This window comes from Jaminaea rosea (assembly GCF_003144245.1).
Source record: "Jaminaea rosea strain MCA 5214 unplaced genomic scaffold BDZ90scaffold_21, whole genome shotgun sequence".
Taxonomy (NCBI): Eukaryota; Fungi; Basidiomycota; class Exobasidiomycetes; order Microstromatales; genus Jaminaea; species Jaminaea rosea.
The window spans coordinates 46,339-67,554 of NW_020289995.1; the positions used below are offsets into that span (position 1 = coordinate 46,339).

The window sequence follows — 21,216 nt, forward strand, 5'->3', positions numbered from 1 at the left end:
GTATTCTGGTGTCCCTGCTTCATCCAGAGCAAGTACACATCTTCCGTGGCCGTCTGAAAGAGCTTCGTAATGGCTGCGGATCGCGATGCTCTGTGCGAGCGAGCGGTTTGATCATGATTTGGTCCGTAGAAGATAGCCGGAATTCATGGCAAGATGTCGTGGCGACCGCGAGGTTGGGCTACGGTAGGGGGCGGCGAGGCAGGCGGAGATGCGAAGAGACGAAGAGCTCAACTTTTGAGGGAGATGGTGGAGTGGCCACTCTCTTGGGCGCGCGCCATACTGTCGGAAAGGAAATTGCTCTGAGGCGCACCGCATCACACCTTACACCAATAGATCGCTATCAGGCTTTAAGACCGTTCGGGCGGAGGCGATGTGTCCCGGATCAGTCCAGCTAATCTCGCATCTCAAAATGCGACAGCGGAAGTGGATTCGTAGATGCCGACATGAGAGTGCGGCAGCGATGATACGGTACCGCCGCTCACCCACTCCTTCCTTCATTCTATCGACTTGCCAACTCCCTTTCTTCTGACGGCAGCAGACCCCAGATTACACTTCTTTCTCGCCATCACTCCTCTACTTGGGTTTGTCTGCCTTGGCTGAGGTCGGAACAGGCCAACAAAAACTGGCAGATACAGGTCGGTATCATGATGGCGTTGCGCCATGGCATCCGCAATAGATTGCAGGGTATTCCCACACCGTAAGTCCCGTCCGTGTGGATGAAGGTGCGGAGCCGTACCTGCGCAACAGGGGCGGCGAGAATCGGCGAGAAAGTAGTAGTAGCGGTAGGGCTAGAAGGAACACTCTGTCTTGACCTCGGTACAGCTTGTGCTTGCCCAGGATCCGGGCTATCAACCGCTGACGGGCTAGCCAAGTGTCGCGCCGGCATCTCGCTCTCCACGCGGACGCCACAAATCGAATGCGGCCGGATGTGGTCGAAGATTGGTTTGATTTGGGCTTGTTGGAAGCCTTGTCGAGGAGGATCAGAGCGCGATCGAGGCCTGGACACCTGACGCTGCTGTTTTGAAGGTAGCGGTCCCCGATGACCGCAGTCAGGAAGATAAGGATGACGAAGAGAAGGATGACGAACATCATTTGTACGACGTTGGCCGCGCTCCTGTGACCGATAGCCGACAAATCTATCGCTAGGTCACAACAAGCGTTGGATATGCACTCCCTTCGGCGAACTTGCACAGCGAGGGCGCGCTGCAATTGTGCCAGTTGCATCGGTGACATTGGGCTCCAATCCTACAAGTGCAGGTCTTCTACCTGCAGACGATCTTGCTGAGGGATGGGAGGATTGGCCACTTGGCCTTGCCTCTGGTCTTGCGGGATTCGTGCCGCGTCCGAAACTGTTGCCATGGGCGGCAGTGACCGTGCTGTTTCGAGCTGTCGCCGTCCATTTGCAGTAGTCGCGTCAGAAGCAGAGCAAGCCAATCCATCGTCTACTCGCACGCGCCGCTCAAACACCTACCTCTGGGACGCTCTCTCCGACCTTCTCCCAGCACGCCTTAACGACTCTCTTCCACCTCACGCGGCAGCGGCGGAAATTTCGGATGTAGACCGTTTCGTGAAGCATGGCTCGAACGAGAAAAGCGCATGATTCGTTTTGTGGGCGCGATCGGCTCCAAGGGGCCTAGCGGTACAATTGCCAGGCCAATCATCTGTGTCTTGCTCTCCGGCACATCGCAAGCGCAGGTCTCGCTAGCAGAAAGGAGCTTGCACTCATCTCATGTTACAATCTCGGTACTTTGCACTTGACACGGTCCTGCTCGAGCATTGTCGTCACGTTCGACGAGCTCAGCCACCGGCCTTTTTTCCAGGGCGGGCCGTCTTTTCAGAACGCAAGTTCGGCACTTTGAGGTCCGTTTCAGTATTTGTGGACCCTGGACGGATCGTCCAAGACCGCGAAGTGATCTACCAACACCCCGAGCTAGCCCTCGTTGATAAAGAGCGGCGGAATGGGCTCGATCTAGGTGTCTTCTCGTCACGATCTGGTCACAATTGCCCTGCACTCCCTTTTTCCTTCACCTTCATTTTCAATCTTCACCGCACGCTAGCCGCTGTGCGTCACGACCGACTGTGTCGAAGTCAGTTCGCGATGCCCAGTCCCAGCGTTGACGTATGGCTACGTCCCAAGTGAGGCCGCTAGCTTTGCCTTCATTGCTGTCTTTGGTGTTTGCGCCATCTCACAGCTCATCCAGGGCTTACGCCGTGGAACCTATACATGGATGGTAGCTTTCTTTTTCGGCACGGCTATCGAGGTAGTGGGGTACGTCGTTCGCTTGTTGATGCGCTTCAATGTCTTCGACGACAGCTTCTTCTTGGTCCAGCTGGTGGCCATAATCATCGCGCCGAGCTTTATCGTCGGGGCTTTGGATCACATTCCTAAACACCTCGCTCAGGCCTTTGGAGCAGAGATGTCGCCCATCAGGCCGGCGCTGTACGTCTGGATATTTGTGTCCATCGACGTTCTCGGCCTCTTGCTACAGGCTGCGGGTGGTATCTTGTCCAGTAGTGGCGCTGGTCCGTCGGGCAATAAGAAGCTGTTGGATTCAGGCAATCACCTATTGGTGGCGGGCATAGCTGTACAGATCTTTCAAGTCTTGGCTCTAGGAACTGCCACCTTGGCGCTGAGCGTTCGTTTGGCGATCGGTCTACAACAGCAGCAGAAGATGTCTCACGAAGAATCGCTGAGCTCGATGGCGAAAAGTCGCTGGAACGTCCTGCTTTCAAGGCATTGCTCATCGCGTCAGCCACATCCTATACGGCCATCTTAGCGCGCTGCACATATCGCTGAGTTGGCACGAGAATGAACAGAAGCGACATTGGTTTCAACCTATTTTGCTCACGACCGATTTTTGGCCGGCTACCAGAGATGGCTGGAGGCTGGTGCCGACGCTTGCAATATTCTATATTCTCGACGGGACGTGAGCTACTCGATTCAATTACACAGCTCGGAACTCTGACTCCTCGATCCGCTTGCGGATCTCACCGCGCAAATCCAGCATGGTGGCTCTGGCGGCTGTTCTCCTTAGCATCTTCCATCCTGGGCGCTGCTTTCCTGCGATCCCTACATCCCGCGTGCCAGTCTTCTGGCCTGGTCGGACGAAGCGTGCCATCAAAGTTGTTGCGTGAAGGCGAGCCCAAAAAGGGCACTGCTTGGCGAAGCTCAAGCTCAAGCTTCGCCTCCAGGATGACTAGCTTTCCGGCCTTTTCACTGACCGCCGATTCCCTTGCACATTCGGGGCTTTTGACACTTGCGGTTCCGCTCGATCTACTAGGGAAGGAGTCGTGGGGTGAGGAAGCCTTGAATCGAGTGCAAGGATGAAAAGAGGAATTTACACTTGAATCGCCGTCCCTCTCACATCGAGTCGGAAACGACAAGCTTGCCTGTGCTCAGGGCAGTGCAGCGTCCGATAGCCTCCGAGCATTGACCTGCTCGAATATGGCTCTTCATGTTGGCCGTTGCAAAAGGCTTCTGACAGCTGTTCTTGATGGCATGCCGTCTGTGGCAGCCGCTTGACCTACGAATGCGAGAAAGTGAAAGCCTGGGTGGTTTTGACGATTTTCGACTGCGTGCAAGCGTGCTGCCACCTCAGCATCTGGCTCCTGCTTCAGATGCGTGGCCACAACGTCTGCTATGCACCTCGCTCCATCGAGGAGGGCATCAATTTCCTCAGATGTGCTTGCAACAAAGTTTTGCCCTACGTGCGACGATGCCCTTCCGGCAAAACTGTGAGCAACGTGAGCAGCGGCTCGAGATTGGTCAAGGAGGGCTGCCCGGGCTGCTTGACGAGTCCAAACACCTGCGGCATCGCCTGCAATGACGCTGCCTGAAATTGACGACGGAGAGCGATCGATTCCAAATCGCCTGGGCATGAGCTGCTTTCTCCCAAAGGAAGGTATGCAAATGTGCTTAGATGCAAGAGCCGTAGATAGTCATCTCTCGGCTTGAGACTTGGTGCCAGCTCCTGCCAATCGGCCAGCCTGTGCAGCAAACTGCGCTGTACGCATACGTCGAAGCGACCTGAGGTGGAACGAGCAAAACATGCGGCCTTGGCAATGTCGCGAACGATGGCGGCAAGGTTGCTGAGAGCGAAAAATCACAGCTCCACGCTGGGTTCTGCATTGACCATGCCAAAGCGTTGCTGCAACGTCTCGAGGACTTCATCTTGGATGAGAGGTAGCCGATCTGCGTCGAGGGCGTCAAATGCGCTGCGGAGCACACTGACCAGTACACTATACCGTTCTCGTTGACATTGACCGGAATGCTGAACGTTGTCGCCATTGACAGCCGTGGCTCTACGAGCCGTACCTTAGCCTGAGTCGATTGAGCATCCACCTTCAGAATGCTTCTACTGGACTGAAAGAGGTCGGACAGGTCCCAGACCTCCGTGAGAGCCAGCATGCTTGTAAGGACATCGTAATGATGAGGACAAGGTTGAGAAAGGGCCGTTTGAAGGGCTTGCCGCACCTCAGTCAGAAGATTGCGCCCCTCGACGCCTGCAACGCCGCTTTTGACTAGGGCGCAGACCTGTGCAGAGCGTAACAGGAGCGGCATGCTTGACGCTGCGGTCTGCAACAGATCGCCGAGCATTTGCGGCACGAGCCAAGGTTTCCTAGCGAAAGCGCAAGCCGACCTAGCGAAAGCGCAAGCCGACAGTGAGTGGGAGTCGTCGAATGATGGCGCAAATGTGCACAACGAGAGTCCAGTAGACTTCTAGAGCAGCTTGTCAAAGCGACGCACATTGGTGAACTATCAAAGTAGCTCTTTGCCCACACACTCACCATCCCTTACGCGAAGCTGTCCGAGATGCTCGACACCCATTCTCTTATTCATCACGCTCACCCGGCGAGTTTCATCCTCGTCGCAGTCTTCTTTCTTGTAGTGGCAATCCTGATTCAAGTGCCCAGTACGTCTCGGACTTGAGTGCCCAATGCATCAAGGTAGGGAATCGTCGCGATGCTCTCGAACCATCTGCGACTACCGTGCTCAGACATACTGATTCGAACCTATTCTGTTTCGTGCAATATCTTCTAGAAGGCACACCAGTCTATGGCTCTTCTCTCAGCGCGCGACTTCACTTCATGATGTTCACGGGATGGTGGACGCTGCTGACCACGCTCCCGTTGTGAGTCTCGCATTTAACTGTAAAGACCTCTCTTGCTGACATGGCAGGGCTGCCGCACCGACTCCAATGTATGCACAGGGAGCTTTCTCCAAAGCTGGCACATGCAGCACTCTCACGTACGTTGGGGCACCTGGTCATCTTGCCTGGTTGTCCATCACACTCAAGGGCGACTTCGTTGCTGCAAGTCAAGTGGCACCAAAGACTGCTCTGAGGGAGAAGCATTACTCGCCGCCCAGGCACTGCCCTTCGTGTCGAGGCAGCCGAGAGGGAGATCAGCCAACGGGCAAATCTCCGAGGAACTCAACGCAGGCATCTGTTCGGCCGGGTTCTTGGGACCTCTGCAAGGGATGTCTCCTACTTTCTCTATGGGACTGCGTGGCTCATGGGACATTCGTGATGCCAGCGCTGCCGCCGCTCAAGCTGCGCATTTCGACGAGGCCTTCCTGGCGGCGTCGATGTCATTCCACACAGGCGCCATTTGTGACTGCTCGGTCTGGGAAGGCACAGCTCAAAGAGACGCATGTTCTTATGATGATCGTGATCTGCCGCCTTTCATTGGAATGCTGTAGCAGGGCAAATGCCACAGCCGTGAGGCGGACAATGTACATTTCCTTTCCACCGTGCCGACGGCGACATCGCCGATGGCTGACCAAGACTGTCGGGTCTCTCAGTGTTTAGAAGGCGGGGCGCAGGAAAGGCTCGAGCCAACGCCATCTGCTTTCTTGTTTGCGGCAGATGGCTTCAGTCAGAAGATGTCTGCCTCGACTGCCCCACGCCAGGAGGACTGTCGCACTCTCCGGACCCTCCGTCTTTGGCTACGGCAGGACTTCTATAATCACCCTCCTTCAAACGCGGTTCGACTCACCGGAGGTGAGAGGTAGCAGCAAGTAAGACGCTTGCTTTGTCGCCCATCCTCTAATGACATTGGCCTTTTCTTGCCGCATACTGGGTCACAGCCGATTTTCCAACAGAGATGAGTCGCGGGCAGGCATCCATCAACTTGGCGGGGCCACTGAAGGTGGTTAACAAGCCTGCGCGATCAGATCCCCTCCGCAAGATGCTCGGCTGAGAGGGGACCATACTTTCGAAAATAATTCAGTGAAGGAATCGGCGAGGCTTTCGAATGCCCTTCCTTCCTCAAGACGCATGGCGATGATGTGGAAGCTCCACGTAAAGCCATCTGACTCAGTCTGTCCGTCGTCCTGACTCCCTTCGACAGCCCTTCATCTCAGCTTCCTCATTCGTTGACGTGCATCGAAAACCTTGACTCGCCGTCGCTTACGCAGCTTTCTCCCAGGCCGCAGGCATCCGCATACCCTTGAGCGCACATCGCGCTTCTCACGCCATCGCATGCGACTCCATGAGGCGCGACGGCGGAGAGCCACCGTAGCGACAGACTGCGCTAACTCGAGAGGGGCAGGCGGAATTTTCAAATCATGAGGGTAATCGAATTGATCCCTCTATCCACGGTGTCATTGATTCGAGCATCGCGATGAAAAGCCGTCGAGTAGCATTGAAAAGACCCCGCGACCATGCGCCATCCTTCCAGCCTATGACTGCAAGCCATGTGCAGAAAGGCCGTGATCACTCTGCTGGAGACAGGCTGTCTGCAGGCGACCCTCGCTCTCCTTCGGATCTGTGACGTTCGGCTTCTCTCTGAGCCCTGGGGAAGCGCCCAGTGCGACCAGGACCATTGGTCATCACCGTCATCCCAAGATTGCTAGCCGATGCGAAGGCCATGTATCGGCGGATACTTGCGAAGCTGAGCTTGTCCAGGCGCGTTACGCATACTTGCGGCACAAGACCGAGGACCTCTCGGCCAAAGCACTCCACTAGTACAAAGTATTTGCGCGATCTTTCCAACCGCTTTTTGAGACCGGCCTCGGACATGGTCTGAAGGGCAGGCTCGGCGGCCATTGCGCGGATCGCAACGACGACGGAGCCAAAGACGAGTTGATGGAAGGTAGACGAGCTGGCAGAGGGGCACGAGTCGAACGTGAGCTCGGCGAAGTGTACGTAGGCAGCGCCGAGGTCGTAGTAGGCGCGGTTCACTCGATGTGTCACTGTCAATGATGTGGCTTCGGCTTGCCCAACGTCCGTCAGCGCCGAAGCGAGCTGCTGCGTCGGTGTCGTGTTCGGTCTAGGACCGACCGGGGAAGCGCCTGCGCCGTCTTGGCCCTGTACCTCACTGTCCACGCTGTCGAAGCGCCTTTTCTTCGCGTGCTCGACATCGATCGGCGGCTCATCGGATATGCTCTGTTGCAGCCGTAGGAAGAATTCTGTGTCGGTGTCAAGATTGTCCTCGCCACGCTTCCTTTTGAGTTTGCTCTCTGGGGTCGACAGTCGGCGGAAGAGGCGCGCACGGTCCTCCTCGGCCGCGGACGAGCTCCAGATGCCAGGCATGATCTGTGCGCGGCCGAACGTCAAGAGTCAGCTGTCAGCTGATGAGGCATTCTATATGTCGTCCGCACTCGCCTTGAATTGTCGACTAGCGGCCGAAATGAGCAAGGGAGGACAGCTGCCGAGATTCACTACCAGCTTAGCGTAGGAGAGCGAGAGTAGAAAGGCCAGATACATATGGCCGACGCGCTCTGGGGCGTTGAGGTGTCGCGCTGGATCTACGTAGCTGATGATGCTCTTCATGAACTCGTCGACGCCCTTGATCTTCTGGATCTCCTCGAGGTGCGGTTCGATGAGAATGTTGCCGTCGTGACTGATTTCCATTTGTGCGTACGTGATTGCTGAGTGAACTTGATGTCAGAGGCTTGGAGGGCCGCCTTTTTGTACGTCGCTTTGTCGTCCAGTGTTTGCTCTGAGCAAATGGCGAGCTGCGCAGCGATGTGTCTGCCACTTGCATCCTTACTCGTATTCCTTTGTCTCTCCTCTCTCCGCCACTGTCTCCTCTCTCCGCCAATGCAGACTTGATCAACGTATGGTCCTTGTATTTGAGTGACCCCTTTGTATCCGGCGCTGCCCCCTCGCACTCGTGGAGCCTCTGGACCCCTGTGGTCTTTGCCGATCTCGACGAAGATAAGCCACATCAAGAAGTCGCTCCGCATCGAGGACAGCGACAAACAAAGCTTCGGGCCTCGCCAAAAACTACGTCGGGCCACTCGGTGCCCGCCCGCTCTGGCTCTCGACCAATTGTCACTCCGACGCCACCAGATCCTTTGTCTGCTGACGCCCACAGGGCGCAAAATAATCGCGCCGAGTCGCATCTCATACTTCGATGACACAGGTCAGTCGACCATTTCACGGAGCATTGGCGCTATGGCACTCAGAACAGCGACAAGACAAAGGCGACCATTATTGGTGTCCTGTGCGTCGTCGCGGCCTTGCTTCGGCGATCAGCTCCTTTCCGCCGAAAGCACACCAGAAGACCCAACCCTTGCACGACGTGATGCCAAGTCTCACAACATCAACCCATCCGTGCTGATTCTAGATTCGCACCCTTATCCCCTTGACCAGCACAATCTTTGCTTGTCCTCCGATTGTGTTGCTCCCGCTCGTGCCCTCGCTTCCCCTCAGTTGCCACCAGAAGGCAGCGACGAAAACCCCACAACCTTTCTTGATGCGCTTGAATCCGTCTGCGCCCGGTTCGGCCGTGCAGGCCTCGACGGTCCATGCTGTCGCTGGACGTGAAACGGCGATTGATGGCCAGACGATCTCCGGATTGAGAGCCCGACCCCGCAGCGATGCTCAGGTCGTACTCGTCAGCCCACACAAGATCAGCATCCGCGATCATCAAATGAATTGAGCAAATGCTGTGCAAGAGTTTCGACTGGGAGAGGGTTTGCATCTTGGATGGTGGCCGCTGCGTCCTAAGGACCATCATGTGGACCCAAGCCGTTCGTTGCCGTGACGCACGAAGTCCTGGGCGGCCCACTTCATGTGCACGACAATCTCTCGCGCCCAGGGAGGCTCCTGAAATTTCGTCTCTCCCACATTCCCCCTTCTCGTGCTCTTCGCTAGAACTCTGCCAATCTCTTGGTCTGCGCCGTCGCTTGAGAGAGCAGCCCAACATGCGATGCTAGCGGCAAAGAACCACATCTCGTCTAGGGTCGGCAACGCATCTGAGGGAGTGGCCAGGAGCAGGAAGCGATGCAAGCACCGCCTCAACTCCTGCTCTGGAGGCATGATTGCCCAAAAAGTGGAGCATACGTAGGGTGGCAGCCTCGCACCTGCTCTGAGGAAGTTCTTGCTCCTGCGCTCTTGGCTCATGGGAGCAAGTAGTTGAGGTAGGCGCTGACCACGCTGCCGCTGCTCGGAGCCAGGCAGAAAGGTCGAAATTGACAAGGCAGGTCGGAGCAGACGATTCGTCGACGCGAGGCCAATCAGCGCTTCGAGAAAGTCGGATGCTTGGCCATTATGAAGGGGCCAAGGATAAATGACATGAGGTCCATGATTAGACCACTTTTCAACGTCGGCGAGGTATCTGGCAATCTCTTTCACTTGGCGATATCGCGACAACTTGGCAAACGAGGTCGAATCGCGAAGAAGGCAGGAAACACGGCGCTGTATGGATTTCGACGAGGCATAGAGCGCTTCTGCCCGCAGAGGTGTGCATGTTTCGGATCTGCTAGCCAGGTCGTGCTCATCCTGCAGAAGGGCCCATTGGACAACTTCGTCCAGGAGTTCTGATGGCAGCGCAGCCGATCTACTGGAACTTGCTCGGGCCGAGGAGAAAGGGTGTGTCAAGTATTGACCCTTTCTGAGGATGTCGATGCCCATTGAGAAGGATGTTGTAGGAAAGCGTAATGTAGCATTGGAGATCCATCCGCGGAGGCTCGGAGGTCGTTTTCTTTCCGCCCCCAAATGACGTCAGGGAATCACACGTGGAGGAGCTCACCAGCTTGTATATTCCTCTTCTTGAGATTCGAATCGTAATTTTATGACTGGACTCACAACGTCCCTTTGCCTCCTCACCGACCCATCATGCCAGCACGTCAGCGCATCGTCCTCTTTGGCGCCTCAGGCTTTGTTGGTGGCTCTCTATTGCATGCTCTGGTCTCACCACCTTCATCAACATTCGCGAGCGTCCTCGCTGTGACAAGCAGCGATGCCAAGGCTGCTCAAATTGAGGCCTGGGGCCGTTGGATTGGCGCGAGCTTGGAGACTCGAGTCATCACAAGTGAACATTCATGGGTCGCTGCAACTCCACTCGCCGTCGAGGCTGATCTGGTTATTCAAGCGGCAACGTCCGATGACCTAAAGCTCACTGAGGCGATCAATGTCGGCTTGAAGCAAGGGCGACGAGGAAGTCTAATCCATTTCTCCGGCGTCCAGCTCATTGAGTCACAGCCCGTCGGCAAATACGTCGAGACTAGACTTTTCAATGACTTGGACTTGGAAGCGCTTGCCGCTATTCCTGAATCGGCAGCGCACCGCTCAATCGACCTGTCCATCGTCGACGCCGTGACTAGAGGCGAGCTCTACGGATCGATCGTGTGCCCAGCTCTTGTCTGGGGCACCGGGCGTGGCCCATGCAAGAGGGTGTCTGCGCAATTCCCAGACCTCGTCGCGAAGGCGCTCATGAACCGCTCAGCCGTTTACGTCGGCGAAGGCACCAACCGCTGGACAACCGTGCACATCGACGACCTGGTTGACTTGTCGATGCACCTTGTCCATCATCACTTGATCGATCAAAAGTCCCAGCATCCTCCCTCTGCCCACTCGACTTTTTATTTCGCCAGTCACGCATCAAGTGACCAAGACTTTCGTTCCCTCGCTCGTGCCGTTGGAGAAGGCCTTTTTGACCTCGGCCTATTGCCAAGTGCAGATGCGCAGTCGTTGCCTGTTCCGGACTTTGACGCTACACAAAAGGGCGTTCGCATCGAGGACGACGCCCGCAGCGAGGAAGAGGCAGAGAATAGGACGCCAATCTGGCCGTGCCGAACTAATTGCAGATGCGTATCGGCGAGGGCTAAGGAGCAATTTGGTTGGATAGCAAAGCGGACCTTCGATCTTGCTGCCGCAAGAGAGGATGCCAAGGAAATCGCGAGGCTGATTGCATAGCACAGTGTCGCCCAGAAGCTTTTTCACTGGGTTCACAATACAACGCACCTTGAGAACTCAGTGCATCCTGAGCTGCCTTTGGATCACGTCGCTCGCGCCGCCCATTCTGCCCAGTCAGACCAAGTGGATGAAGGAGCAAATGGCTGAGAGCTATCGACCAAGTAGCCATGAAGGCCTCGACTGCTGTGATGCCGCCATCGACGCTCAAGGACAATTGAAAGCAGCACTTGCAAGGGCACTCACAATGACCATCTGCGAGGTCGTTAATCGACAATGGCTGACGACGGTACTGGCAAAGCGGTGCCGATTGAACTGTGCAGGGCCATCCCGCTTACAGATGAGTCGATTACTCAATTTGCCGGCAAGGGGCGGAGGAGAATACATTACGACCTGCACCACAGCTCTCTGCGCACCCTTAGACGTTGGTCCGTCTCATTCTCTTTCCCGCATGCAACATCATGTCTTCTTCGAGGCTGTACTGCTCTGCGGTCCTTGAAGACAAGGACTTCGATGGAAGCTACGACGATCGTCGATATACTCTGGCTATCGGCGTCGCAGACCCTCCAGCTTCCGATCAGCTGGAATGGGACTTCGAGCTTCTACTGACTCTTGCAATGCCTCGCATCGTCGGCATTGCTTACAGCATTGCTCGTCGTCTTCAAAGACACTGAGATGATTTCGGCTGATCGACGGCCAGTCAATTGCGGCGGCGACGATGCGCTCATCGACGGATTGACCGACGATTGACCGAGCCATGGGCCAGATTGAAAGAGACGAGAGTTGACGTTGATTCCAAAGCTTGGCGCAATCCACTCCTTTCGTGGTGCGGATGTCGTCATTCGTCACCTCATGGTCAATAAACTCGCTTCGGCAAGCACCACCTCTAAGCTAAGCGCATAGTGCGCATCGATCTTGACATTCCAAGTTGCATGTAGCTCGTTCACATGGCCGGCTTCATCTTGCCGACGCATCAATCGCTTGCTCTTAGTAGACATACGGCGCTCTCGATGTTGCAAAATGCTTGATGTTGCCCTCCGCTGCGCACGACGGCGACGCAGGAGGACAGCAGAAAAAAATCCGGCGCCCCAGCTTTTGCCTGCGCGGTTCTATTTTCACAAGCTGGCGAGAAGGCGCCGTTTATGAGGCTGGCCTTTCTTCCTTGGCCTCGAGGGAGAAAAGACGCAAGGCATCTTGAAACATTTACTGCGCTGCTTTGCCTACTGACTGTAGATGAAGACATTGGTTCACCTTGGCTGAGTCGATTGATCTCGGAGTCCAGACACACGCATTCATGATTGGTGCTCCCTCAGAGTGCGATGTTTTGCTCTTCTCCGCGGCTTTTATTTCAATTTCGTTTGACGCAAAAGTGTTGCTGATGCTTGACAAAACGAGGAATTACAACAGGGGCGTCCGCAGCATCTTGCGGCTCACTTCTCACTCTGGAAAGCCTCATTGGCGCCGCTGAAGAAGCACCGAAGGGACCGAGTTGGCTCAAAAGCGGACGTTCATCATTCGAAGCTGATCTGAGTCAAGAATAAGCTTCTCCTGCAACGCTCAGCTGTGTTTTCAGCTGTGTGAAAACGACCGTCCCTTGCGGTGGTGCTCTTTGCAATTGTAAGTGCGGTGCAAACATGTTGCAGAGCAAAAGCAAGCCGGAGCAAGAAGGCTCGGCACACAGATTGTCGGATTCCTCATGCGTGCTGCTCGTCTCCAGTCTCTGACGCCCACCATTCTCGGGTGACGGCGATACTGTCACGTATAGACCGACAGCACCGAAGCTAGTATGCTGACTGCTCTGCGTCGGCTCTGTACGTACGCAGGGATGAAGTCGCTGAATGCAAAAGCTTGCCATACACTAAGCACAGATTGAGCTTCACGGGACGCATGCTAACGATGACGACATGCTGAATATTTTGCAGCCGCACCGCTCCGACGACGCAGCGTGATCTTCATTGATACTGGCACGTCTTTTCAAGACCTGAACAATGCGAATAGCGCCTCGCAAATTTTGATCTTCTACTGAGCACCGACCTGATGACCTCCACAGATTTGATGCTATTTTCTCGCTGTGAGTAATGACGAAATTGATTTGCTGCAGCATGTCAAGCGTACCCCAAGATTGGCAACCCGCGCACCGTTTGTTCATTGAATTGGAAATATGCCGGCAGTTCTGGCGATCTTTTGCACATCCTAGACACTACATCTCTGATTGTACCATCTTGGCCGGAGTGTGTCACACAAAAATCCAAGAAATATGCTACCTCTGCAGAGTAGACGACATTTGCAACGAGAAATTGGGGTTGAATAGTCCGCAATATCTACGCGAAGGCACCTTCTCTTTGTCCAAGTCGGACGACGCATTTGACATGACCTCAATTGCCCGTATATGTCGACCCAAAACAAGTCGACTCACTTCTTTGTGCTGTGGGTTCGTTGTGGTATACAGAGAATATCTCAGCTGTCGAGGAAGCGCTGATCAGCGGCACTTTGCGTACAGTCCCTGCGGCTGAAACAAAGGCACCGTCTTGGGCCGCAATGCCACAATGACGTGGAAGAATGAGCCATGTAAGCACTTCGAAATCACCTGGAGGGACTTGCATTAATCACCTCGATCCGTTGCCTTAACACGAGGTGAGCAGTGTCTTTCGTTGTCCATCGAGCCGCCAAAAATCACGATATAACCAGACGCCTTCTGTCAGCAGGAAGAAAGAATTGCTAATCACTTCTGTGGTCACATTTCTGTCGCCGCGACGCGAGCGATGTACGCTTAGGTCGAAGCTTTGCTTTGCTGCTCTTTGTCTTTCCGTCTGCTTCCCACGGGGCGGCAATGCGATAGAGACCCCCTTGATAGGGCGTACAATCTGCGTGAGACTTGTTGCTCAGCAACAATGTCCTCTGCGAACGTTTCGCCCCACATGACTATCCGCACTGTCTCAACCTCTCGAACGATGATCTTCTCTTCTGAGCAGCTGAAATCATTCTCTGCAGGTCAATCGGTCGAATGTCGTGCGCTCTTGCTTTGAACACCGCCAAAACGATGACAGGCGTTCTACGCTCCATCGAGGTAGGGCCGAATCGTCCATTCACGAATGGTGCTGAGAAGAGACATTCGCATTGCACAAGACGTTCTGTACGAGCATTGCGTGCGATATGTTGCAGAAGCCAGAAAGAAAGAGGCGCTGCGCGAGAGCCATTGAGGGCGGAATGAAGGCAAAGGCTAGAGTCGCGTGTCTCTACGCTTATTGACAGTGGCTAGCAAGCGATCGTACTAAGTGATAGCAGCGTCCCAGTCCTGCGCTCCAGACTGCTCGAGGTGATGACTCGAAAGGACGTTGCGCTCACTGCGCGACCGCTGGCGGTAATTACGAGAAGGTCGACCGTACCACGATGCAGGCGGCGATCAAGAAGCGCAGGGCAGCCGCGAGCCCAATTCGAGCGTGGAATGTGAGCTGGAGACGGTGGACAGGCAGTGATCAATTCTTGCGAGCCTGAAGCAATGCGGTTAGAAGTACATTTCGGATGAGACTCACGAACCTCCCAGTGGCTCACCGTCCGGCCCTCTTACAGGCGCCGACCTGGACTCTCGGTGGACACCAGCCTCGGTCCGCCCCCTCTGCGCGCCTGTCAGCCCTACTCAAGGCAGCGCTGGCATCGGTCGTCTGGCGCGACGTTTCATTTTGCAGGTTTCAGGCGTCACGGCATCAGTCGCCAAGGTGTGGGCCGTGAACGACAATCTGCAACGCCGCGGTGCCCACGGAGCCGGGTTGGCAGAAGACCGCAGGCGTGCAGCGACGAAGGCCAGAGCACGGGTGACTGTCAGCTCAATGCTCCGGTGTGTACGCACACGAGCTTTCGAATGATCGTGGGCAACAACAGTGATGTCAATGGTGCTTTCAGGAAAAGCGGCTACGCGAAGCCGTTTCGCGCTATCCGAAGAGACTTTGCCAAGAGGCTTGACGCGATCGAGCTCTTCGCCCGCGAATGAACGAAGGCAAATCCCACCGTGTCCCCAGATGGTCCAGACATTTCTTTTCTTCCCCTGCACCTCGACTCTCAGCAGATCCCTCTTTGCAAAGTACGGCAGATTGAGCTCATCAGACGCGCAAAATCACTGTCTGCGGAGGCCGTCACTCAGACTCGGTTGCCGAGGTTATCCGTGCTGACCGCTGTGCGCGCTTTGTCGAACTTGCTGGCCCCACAAAATGCTCACTCCGTTGTCTCTGTGCCACCTCCGCAGAGCTCACTTGGCGCGGGATGCAAGCCAAAGCGATCATCTGAACACGCCCTTCGCACTGTCTTGCAAGGCACCGTCACACCACTCAATCATTGGTTACAAAGATCCTGTGGCCCTACATCGTTCACCGCGTGTTCAAAGGCCGCCACAAAAAGCCTCTTTAGAGCTCGCTAGACCTTCTTGAGTGAAACATCATATCCCCAGAGGATGCGCGCCAAATTTCTCAGCCATTCAGGCCTACACGTCAGGACGCGAAGCCGCCTCACAGGTCAGACCGTTTGGCTGAACAAGAACGACGTCAATACCGCAGTGCCCGCAGGGCGGCAGTAGCGGACCTCATCGCCATAAAGTAAGGAAACAAACAGACTGGTCTCTGACGAAGTGACCGCCAGAAGTCCGCTTTTCCTGGCTTCAATTGGTGGTCGACTCAGTGAGTCGCCAGAATACCCCTAGACTGTCGAGCAAATGAACGACCATGAGACCCTTCCTGCGCACGCGATGGAGTGATGGCTCCCTCAGGAAGAAGGAACATTCGTCGCCCGCACGACACTCGAGAAAGAGATGACGCCCTTGAACGTAAGCAAGTGCCTCCTTCCTGGCGCGGCTCGAGCTGATGCTTACTCTATTGACACAAAAGGAAACCAGTGAATGAAGCATTCCGTCATTCTTATCATTGCCTACTGGATATCGCATAGCGATGCCCGTCGTGGAGCAGCCGACTTCCAAAGGCCAGTCATCTCTCCCTCCATGCAGGACACATTTAAGTGAAAGAAACATCTTTTATCCTAGACGAGCTTGGTTTTCCCGAAGACAACAATCCAACTGAGGATCAGCAGCACAGGTACCTCGACGAGTGGCCCAATTTTCTGCGAGTGGCTGGTCGAATCCTGTACCGAACGTCGCAATGTACACTGCCACTGCTGAGTCAAAATCACTCGACGAGAAGGTCAAGATCTGCGTCTCATAGGTCTTGTAGGTCGACTGCTTCCCTGGACCGTATCTGCGGACCATGAACTGTACGAAGTCGAATCTTGCACTCAATGAGATGACAAGGTAGAGGATGAGCGGAACAGAACAGTGGACAGTAGGCGCGAGGTGGTCCAGCACGTACGCCGCCTGCTTGCTCTCCGCTGAGATGGTGATCCTGGAATAGCCCGATCAGCGAAAATGGGATGAAGCGTGGAAGGAAGAAAAGACGCAGCGGTCGCGTACAAGCAAGTCCGATCCGCTAGATCGTGTCCCGACCCCAACGACAAGCAGAAATATCAGACGAATCAAATCGGCGATCGCTATTTGGCGGTACCGTAGATCGAAAGCGCCGAAGGCAGATTTCATGCTCATCCACGACATGGCTAGCGATGCGCTCGCAACGATCTGCAGCAACGACTTGAGGGTGAAGAGAATAGCGCGTATGTCCGTTCGGACTTTTGCGATGGACGCACAGACTGTGACAACCGCAATGCATCGAGCCGTACCGACAAAGACGGTGCCTCCGCGGTCGGTTGCGAAGTCGGAGAACATCGCGGATGCGAGGCCCAGAATGAAGAATAAGAGTCAAATGGACTCGCACTAACATTGCGATCTGGCGGCGAAGTGCCAGATTGTGAGTTGTACGCAGTGAGTCAGCAGTCTCTGATCCAAGAAGGGCAACTTGCAGCTGAAGCGACTCAGTTCCGCCCGGGCGGGTTTGAAGGGAATCACGTCCGAGTGAAACCATCGTAGCGGCGCCGTGGCGCCCAGAAGAGCTTTCTCCTCAATCCAGGCATTAATTCTCCTTTCCGGTCCTTCCACGCAGCTCGTGTTCCAGGGTGCTCGACCAACGCCACGCGGTTGGGCCATCACGCAGCGGCGAGGCCGAGAGTGAGACTTGTTTATCAATTGAAGCGGTCTAGAACCTTCTTCTTCCTCTCTCCCCGGTTTCTTGCCTAGCTCTAGCTAATGCTGGAGCCTCGCGTCCTCAGTTGCAACTCGACTTGCATAAGTGGATGGTCCGTCTTGATTCCGGCCCGCCAGAAAGTCAGGGAAGCTTCTGACCATGGCGTCGTTGCATCGGTCTCGCCGCCAGGTACTCGCAAGTAAGCGTGATCCAGGCGAGGCGTGGCTGAGATGGCTTTTCCCAAGGACGGTCGAGTGGGAATTGCCTCTTGCTGCTCGTCATCTTGCTGCTCCCTGTCCGGATGTGTCACAGCGTCGTGAAGATTCGGAGAGGGTCCATGATCTCCGTGAGGCCTGTCGCCAATCACAATCTCCTGCCCTAGTCTTTTTCTTCGCATTCTCATTCCCTTCCGATTCAACCTCTTAAAGCGCATGCTTTTCTCCTCAGCACTCGAAACCATTCTCTGCAGCCCGATCGCCCGTGTGACTGCTTCAATGATGGCAAGCCTCGACTTAGGATACCCAGAAACGATAACAGCTGTCTCGCGTTCCACCACCTCAGGGTCCTGTTGTCCATCCATCAGTGGAGCTTGGGGCTCGTAATAGACGTTAGCGTCGCCCAACAAGACGTCTGCTTGTAGTGAGTCCGGCGGCGAGGCAAAAGTCTCAAGGAGTGAGATGTCGCGAAAGCGGCCCATCGAGGGCGGAAGATAGACAGAGTGTACGACGATGGGACGTCCAGCGTTAGCGTCTGAGGGCGCGACGGAGAACGTCAAAGAGTAAGGTGTGATCGATAAGACCACGACGCGATCAGCAAGGTGAGGCGGACACAGGAGTATGAGACCGCCCTTGGCCCCTGCGGAGCAGCCAGTTTGAAAGTCTCCTGTACGAGATGCCGGTACAGTCGAAGCCAGGATCCACGCCGCATCTCGTGCGAGGACCTGTTGCGACAGCGCTTGAGGCCTCCACGTTTCGGCCAGCACGAGTATGTGGTTCCTACCAACAAGTTGTGAATGCCCGGTATACATGGCCAAGTGGCACGCTTTCAGTACCGTGCGCCACTTGTCAGCGTTGAGGCCGTTGACGTTCAAATAAGAGATGGTCAAACTTGGAGCGGCTGGGTCGGAATGAGGGCGGGACAGCGCATCCCGTAACTGCTCAAGTTGAGCCTCAGCGGTCAGGTTCAACGGCGGCTCATACGGAGGAGGCTCTCTTGCTGCCCGGATGATGATTCTGCCCCTGGGCGGCTTCGGCTGACCAGGTCGACCATGCAAATTGCTGAAGAAACGGTAGCGCGTGGGAATGATTTGCCGGACTTTGCTCCGCTTGCTCGTAGCTCTAAGCTTTTTGGTCGCATGCGCCGACTTTCTGGCTCTGCTTTGACGCCGTGAGGAGCGTGTGCCTCCTTCCTCGTAATTTCGTCTCTTCTGAGGGCGTAAAGATTTTGTTTGGGCCCTCAGGACTGGCAGCGCGGCGGTCCGCACGATGCTGGGCTGCGCGGGTATTGGTGGTACGGCGATGCAGAACTCTAGCGCTGACTCCGGCGGCGTTAAGGCAGCAATCGCTTTCAGTTGGCGGCTCCTGTCACAGCTCCTTTGGGTGACAGCTGGTGCGCTTTGTTCCGATTCACAGACGGGCAGCTCGAGGTCTGACTCTGACAGCCATTGCTCTTCTTCCCGATCTTCGGCGCCATCAGGGCCGAGAAGGCCATTTTGCAATGCCGCTCTCAGATGCGCAAGATTGCATTGCACATGCCCGGTGCGCAAATGGAAATTCGCATTGATGCGATCGCCATGCTGCGCCAGAGCGTCGAGCGCAAGCGTGCATCCCTTGAGCAACGTCGCGGCTGTGTCACGTTGGACAGCGCTATGACCTCTCCAAGCTCCATCCAGATAAGGGCCCAGAACATACTCCACGAAGTCTGCGCAAGACATGGAAAAGCTGCGAAGCTCAAGGCAATGCTTGTGATCATACCGCCGATGGCGTCGAGAGTTTGATCCTGGGCCGATGAATTTGCTCCAATTCTTGTAAAGCACGCCCCGCTGGCCGCATTTTGGGCAGGAGATGTCCTTGCGGTACTGCTTCATGAGCCCATCGACCCATCCATGGACCGACTCATAGCTTGTGAAGGCAGGAATCGACGGTAGCAGCACCATTCTTGTAGCAAAGGGCTGCTGAAGACGATTAGATGCGATGCGCGACATGCCAGCGGTCGCGTCGCGTCCTTTCAGCGGCAGCGGGTCTTCGGCCGTGCTTCCGCGCGAGTGAGCAGGACAGAGGGCAGCCCTGCTGATCTGTCCGGCGGCCCGTGGTTGTCGAACAGCGGATGACATGTGGAGCTAAATGACGCGCACCCCTCTTGGGAACTTTGTACGCAGAGCCATCACTGTCTCTCATCCACGGTGCTCTCTCGTACCCAAGGCTCGGAGTCCATATTCAGTCGCCCTGCTCTTCTGCGCCGCTGCTTCCGGCTGACAACAGATGTCTGCTCGGGCGCCGTGCTCCTTCCGATCCTCCACGAGATTCCAGCAAACAGTTGCGTAGCGGGCACAACGCCCCGTCAAGTCTCCAGCTCAAGCAGTCTCAACGAAGCGTTGAGATGCTCTGTCTGTTCAACGCGCAGTCTTTTTTTTTTTTTTTTCTGAAACCAGGCTCAGGCCCGGATGACCTCATCCTCTGCTTTCTTGTCGATTCCAAAATCTCAGAGTGGTCAGCCCGAGATCCACATTATCGGTAACAGTCAGCTCGCCGGAAGCATGAGCCTCAGGCTCGTCCGCCTGCGCAACTCAAGCAATCGAGGGGGACTCGATCATCCGCGTTCACTGTAACACTGGCTTTGCCACGTCCTCTGTAGCTCCAGACGGCGCTCTCGCCGAGAGGTGGACACGTTGACGCCGGGACTGTAATAGGACGCTTACAAACAACACGTGGGAATCTCGACTCCCTGTCGTCGCCTCGCTTCTTGCGGGGCACTGCGAGGGACGTCTCCGTCGTTCCTCTATTGAGACCTCAGCATATCAAGTCGAACAATTCCCGAGCCCCTCGACCGGACTTTGGCTTGACGAATCCCCATCCCCTTCCATATCGGTCACGGACACCTTCACGAATCTCACGTCGACGTCCAACTCGACATGCATGCTGTGATGAGGACAGCCGAAAAGATGCGTATGCGAACGATTGTCCTGACAGCGTCTCCTGTCGCAAGACAATGCCGTGAGCCGAACCTACTCAGCCTCTGTCCTCTAAGCTGGGCATCGAGCTCCGATCTTGTCAGGCAAGGCTGAGCGCCTGCGTGCGATTGAATCAGCGACAGTAGACGCAGCACTTCCTGATGCTCGTCTCATGATCGCGGTCTTTGCGAGACGGCTAGGCGCAGCGGTCAAAGGCTCATGTCTCGTCAGTAATCGTAGCCGTGGTCCGACTCCTTGACAGCTTACTCGGACCGCGCGCTGGTAAGAGGATTCGATCTCAGCTCGTCGCCTCGCGTGCCAGAACTCGGCGCCAGCGATGCTGCGTTCACCTCAGGACCGCTCGTCTCTTTGACCAATCACCAACCTAAGCAGTAAGCCTCAGCAGACGCGGCGACGCCTTCTCTTGGCACTTTTCACGCTTCCATCATGGCCTCAGTCCGTGCAAGCGCCAACCCGTACCCACCCAACAGACGCCCGATCACGTTTCCGCTGCCTTGTACCAAGCATCCTTCATTCGGATACTGTGGACACAAGGGCGATCACGTCGACCTTGCGCCCGTCGCCACGCATTTTGGACGCCACGCACAAAAGGCCACGCGCCATGCCGAAGAAGTCAAAGCGTGAAGGCGAGGCTCTAATTTGCTTGGTCTACGGTTGCCGTACCACCATGGAACCGCGTCGAGGTCTGCAAACTCCAGGACTCTGTGCAATGTAATATTTGCCGCCTCCGGTGGGCGAAAAAGCGCGGTGATGTCGAGTGGAGGAAAGC

At 55.6% G+C, this 21,216-nt stretch overlaps 9 protein-coding genes across 9 annotated transcripts; 3 read left to right on the forward strand and 6 right to left on the reverse strand.

The window, feature by feature from the left end:
- Positions 1-363: 363 nt before the first annotated feature.
- BDZ90DRAFT_235082 (hypothetical protein) lies at positions 364-1,536 on the reverse strand. Its single transcript, XM_025507252.1, has 2 exons — positions 1,472-1,536; positions 364-1,386 (listed from the first exon to the last, which is right to left on the reverse strand). The coding sequence occupies exon 2, from the start codon at positions 1,231-1,233 to the stop codon at positions 643-645; it is 591 nt and encodes a 196-aa protein (XP_025358951.1). The 5' UTR covers positions 1,234-1,386; positions 1,472-1,536; the 3' UTR covers positions 364-642.
- A 536-nt stretch (positions 1,537-2,072) lies between these two features.
- Positions 2,073-2,797, forward strand: BDZ90DRAFT_224913 (RTA1-domain-containing protein; the record flags this gene model as incomplete). The annotated part of the gene is made up of 2 exons (XM_025504639.1): positions 2,073-2,652; positions 2,673-2,797. Coding segments are annotated over 2 exons (705 nt in total), but the record flags the coding sequence as incomplete, so codon positions are not given.
- A 1,074-nt stretch (positions 2,798-3,871) lies between these two features.
- Positions 3,872-4,971, reverse strand: BDZ90DRAFT_127639 (hypothetical protein). The gene is made up of 2 exons (XM_025503345.1): positions 4,789-4,971; positions 3,872-4,640 (listed from the first exon to the last, which is right to left on the reverse strand). The coding sequence occupies exon 2, from the start codon at positions 4,595-4,597 to the stop codon at positions 3,917-3,919; it is 681 nt and encodes a 226-aa protein (XP_025358953.1). The 5' UTR covers positions 4,598-4,640; positions 4,789-4,971; the 3' UTR covers positions 3,872-3,916.
- A 1,493-nt stretch (positions 4,972-6,464) lies between these two features.
- On the reverse strand, positions 6,465-8,129 carry BDZ90DRAFT_127404 (hypothetical protein). The gene is made up of 2 exons (XM_025503344.1): positions 7,608-8,129; positions 6,465-7,538 (listed from the first exon to the last, which is right to left on the reverse strand). Exons 1-2 carry the CDS (start codon positions 7,854-7,856, stop codon positions 6,717-6,719), a joined length of 1,071 nt encoding a protein of 356 aa, XP_025358954.1. The 5' UTR covers positions 7,857-8,129; the 3' UTR covers positions 6,465-6,716.
- Positions 8,130-8,868, forward strand: BDZ90DRAFT_127403 (hypothetical protein). Its single transcript, XM_025503343.1, has one exon. The coding sequence runs from the start codon at positions 8,403-8,405 to the stop codon at positions 8,772-8,774; it is 372 nt and encodes a 123-aa protein (XP_025358955.1). The 5' UTR covers positions 8,130-8,402; the 3' UTR covers positions 8,775-8,868.
- On the reverse strand, positions 8,657-10,019 carry BDZ90DRAFT_127264 (hypothetical protein). Its single transcript, XM_025503342.1, has one exon. The coding sequence runs from the start codon at positions 9,861-9,863 to the stop codon at positions 8,964-8,966; it is 900 nt and encodes a 299-aa protein (XP_025358956.1). The 5' UTR covers positions 9,864-10,019; the 3' UTR covers positions 8,657-8,963.
- A 48-nt stretch (positions 10,020-10,067) lies between these two features.
- Positions 10,068-10,913, forward strand: BDZ90DRAFT_205890 (NAD(P)-binding protein; the record flags this gene model as incomplete). The annotated part of the gene is made up of 1 exon (XM_025503950.1): positions 10,068-10,913. A coding segment is annotated over one exon (846 nt), but the record flags the coding sequence as incomplete, so codon positions are not given.
- Positions 10,914-16,332: 5,419 nt separating this feature from the next.
- Positions 16,333-17,205, reverse strand: BDZ90DRAFT_128057 (hypothetical protein). Its single transcript, XM_025503350.1, has one exon. It carries the CDS (start codon positions 17,096-17,098, stop codon positions 16,610-16,612), a length of 489 nt encoding a protein of 162 aa, XP_025358958.1. The 5' UTR covers positions 17,099-17,205; the 3' UTR covers positions 16,333-16,609.
- BDZ90DRAFT_127662 (hypothetical protein) lies at positions 17,206-19,754 on the reverse strand. The gene has a single exon (XM_025503348.1). The coding sequence runs from the start codon at positions 19,587-19,589 to the stop codon at positions 17,313-17,315; it is 2,277 nt and encodes a 758-aa protein (XP_025358959.1). The 5' UTR covers positions 19,590-19,754; the 3' UTR covers positions 17,206-17,312.
- Positions 19,755-21,216: the final 1,462 nt, after the last annotated feature.

What these genes read in the sequence shown, in the direction of transcription:
- BDZ90DRAFT_127264 (XM_025503342.1), bottom strand. Translation starts at nt 9,863, where the DNA reads ATGGGCATCGACATCCTCAGAAAGGGTCAATACTTGACACACCCTTTC.
- BDZ90DRAFT_127404 (XM_025503344.1), bottom strand. Translation starts at nt 7,856, where the DNA reads ATGGAAATCAGTCACGACGGCAACATTCTCATCGAACCGCACCTCGAG. An exon ending in CCGCTAGTCGACAATTCAAG is followed by an intron (nt 7,539 to 7,607) that starts GCGAGTGCGGAC and finishes GGCCGCGCACAG; the next exon opens with ATCATGCCTGGCATCTGGAG.
- BDZ90DRAFT_235082 (XM_025507252.1), bottom strand. Translation starts at nt 1,233, where the DNA reads ATGTCACCGATGCAACTGGCACAATTGCAGCGCGCCCTCGCTGTGCAA.
- BDZ90DRAFT_127403 (XM_025503343.1), top strand. Translation starts at nt 8,403, where the DNA reads ATGGCACTCAGAACAGCGACAAGACAAAGGCGACCATTATTGGTGTCC.
- BDZ90DRAFT_128057 (XM_025503350.1), bottom strand. Translation starts at nt 17,098, where the DNA reads ATGGTTTCACTCGGACGTGATTCCCTTCAAACCCGCCCGGGCGGAACT.
- BDZ90DRAFT_127662 (XM_025503348.1), bottom strand. Translation starts at nt 19,589, where the DNA reads ATGTCATCCGCTGTTCGACAACCACGGGCCGCCGGACAGATCAGCAGG.
- BDZ90DRAFT_127639 (XM_025503345.1), bottom strand. Translation starts at nt 4,597, where the DNA reads ATGCTCGGCGATCTGTTGCAGACCGCAGCGTCAAGCATGCCGCTCCTG.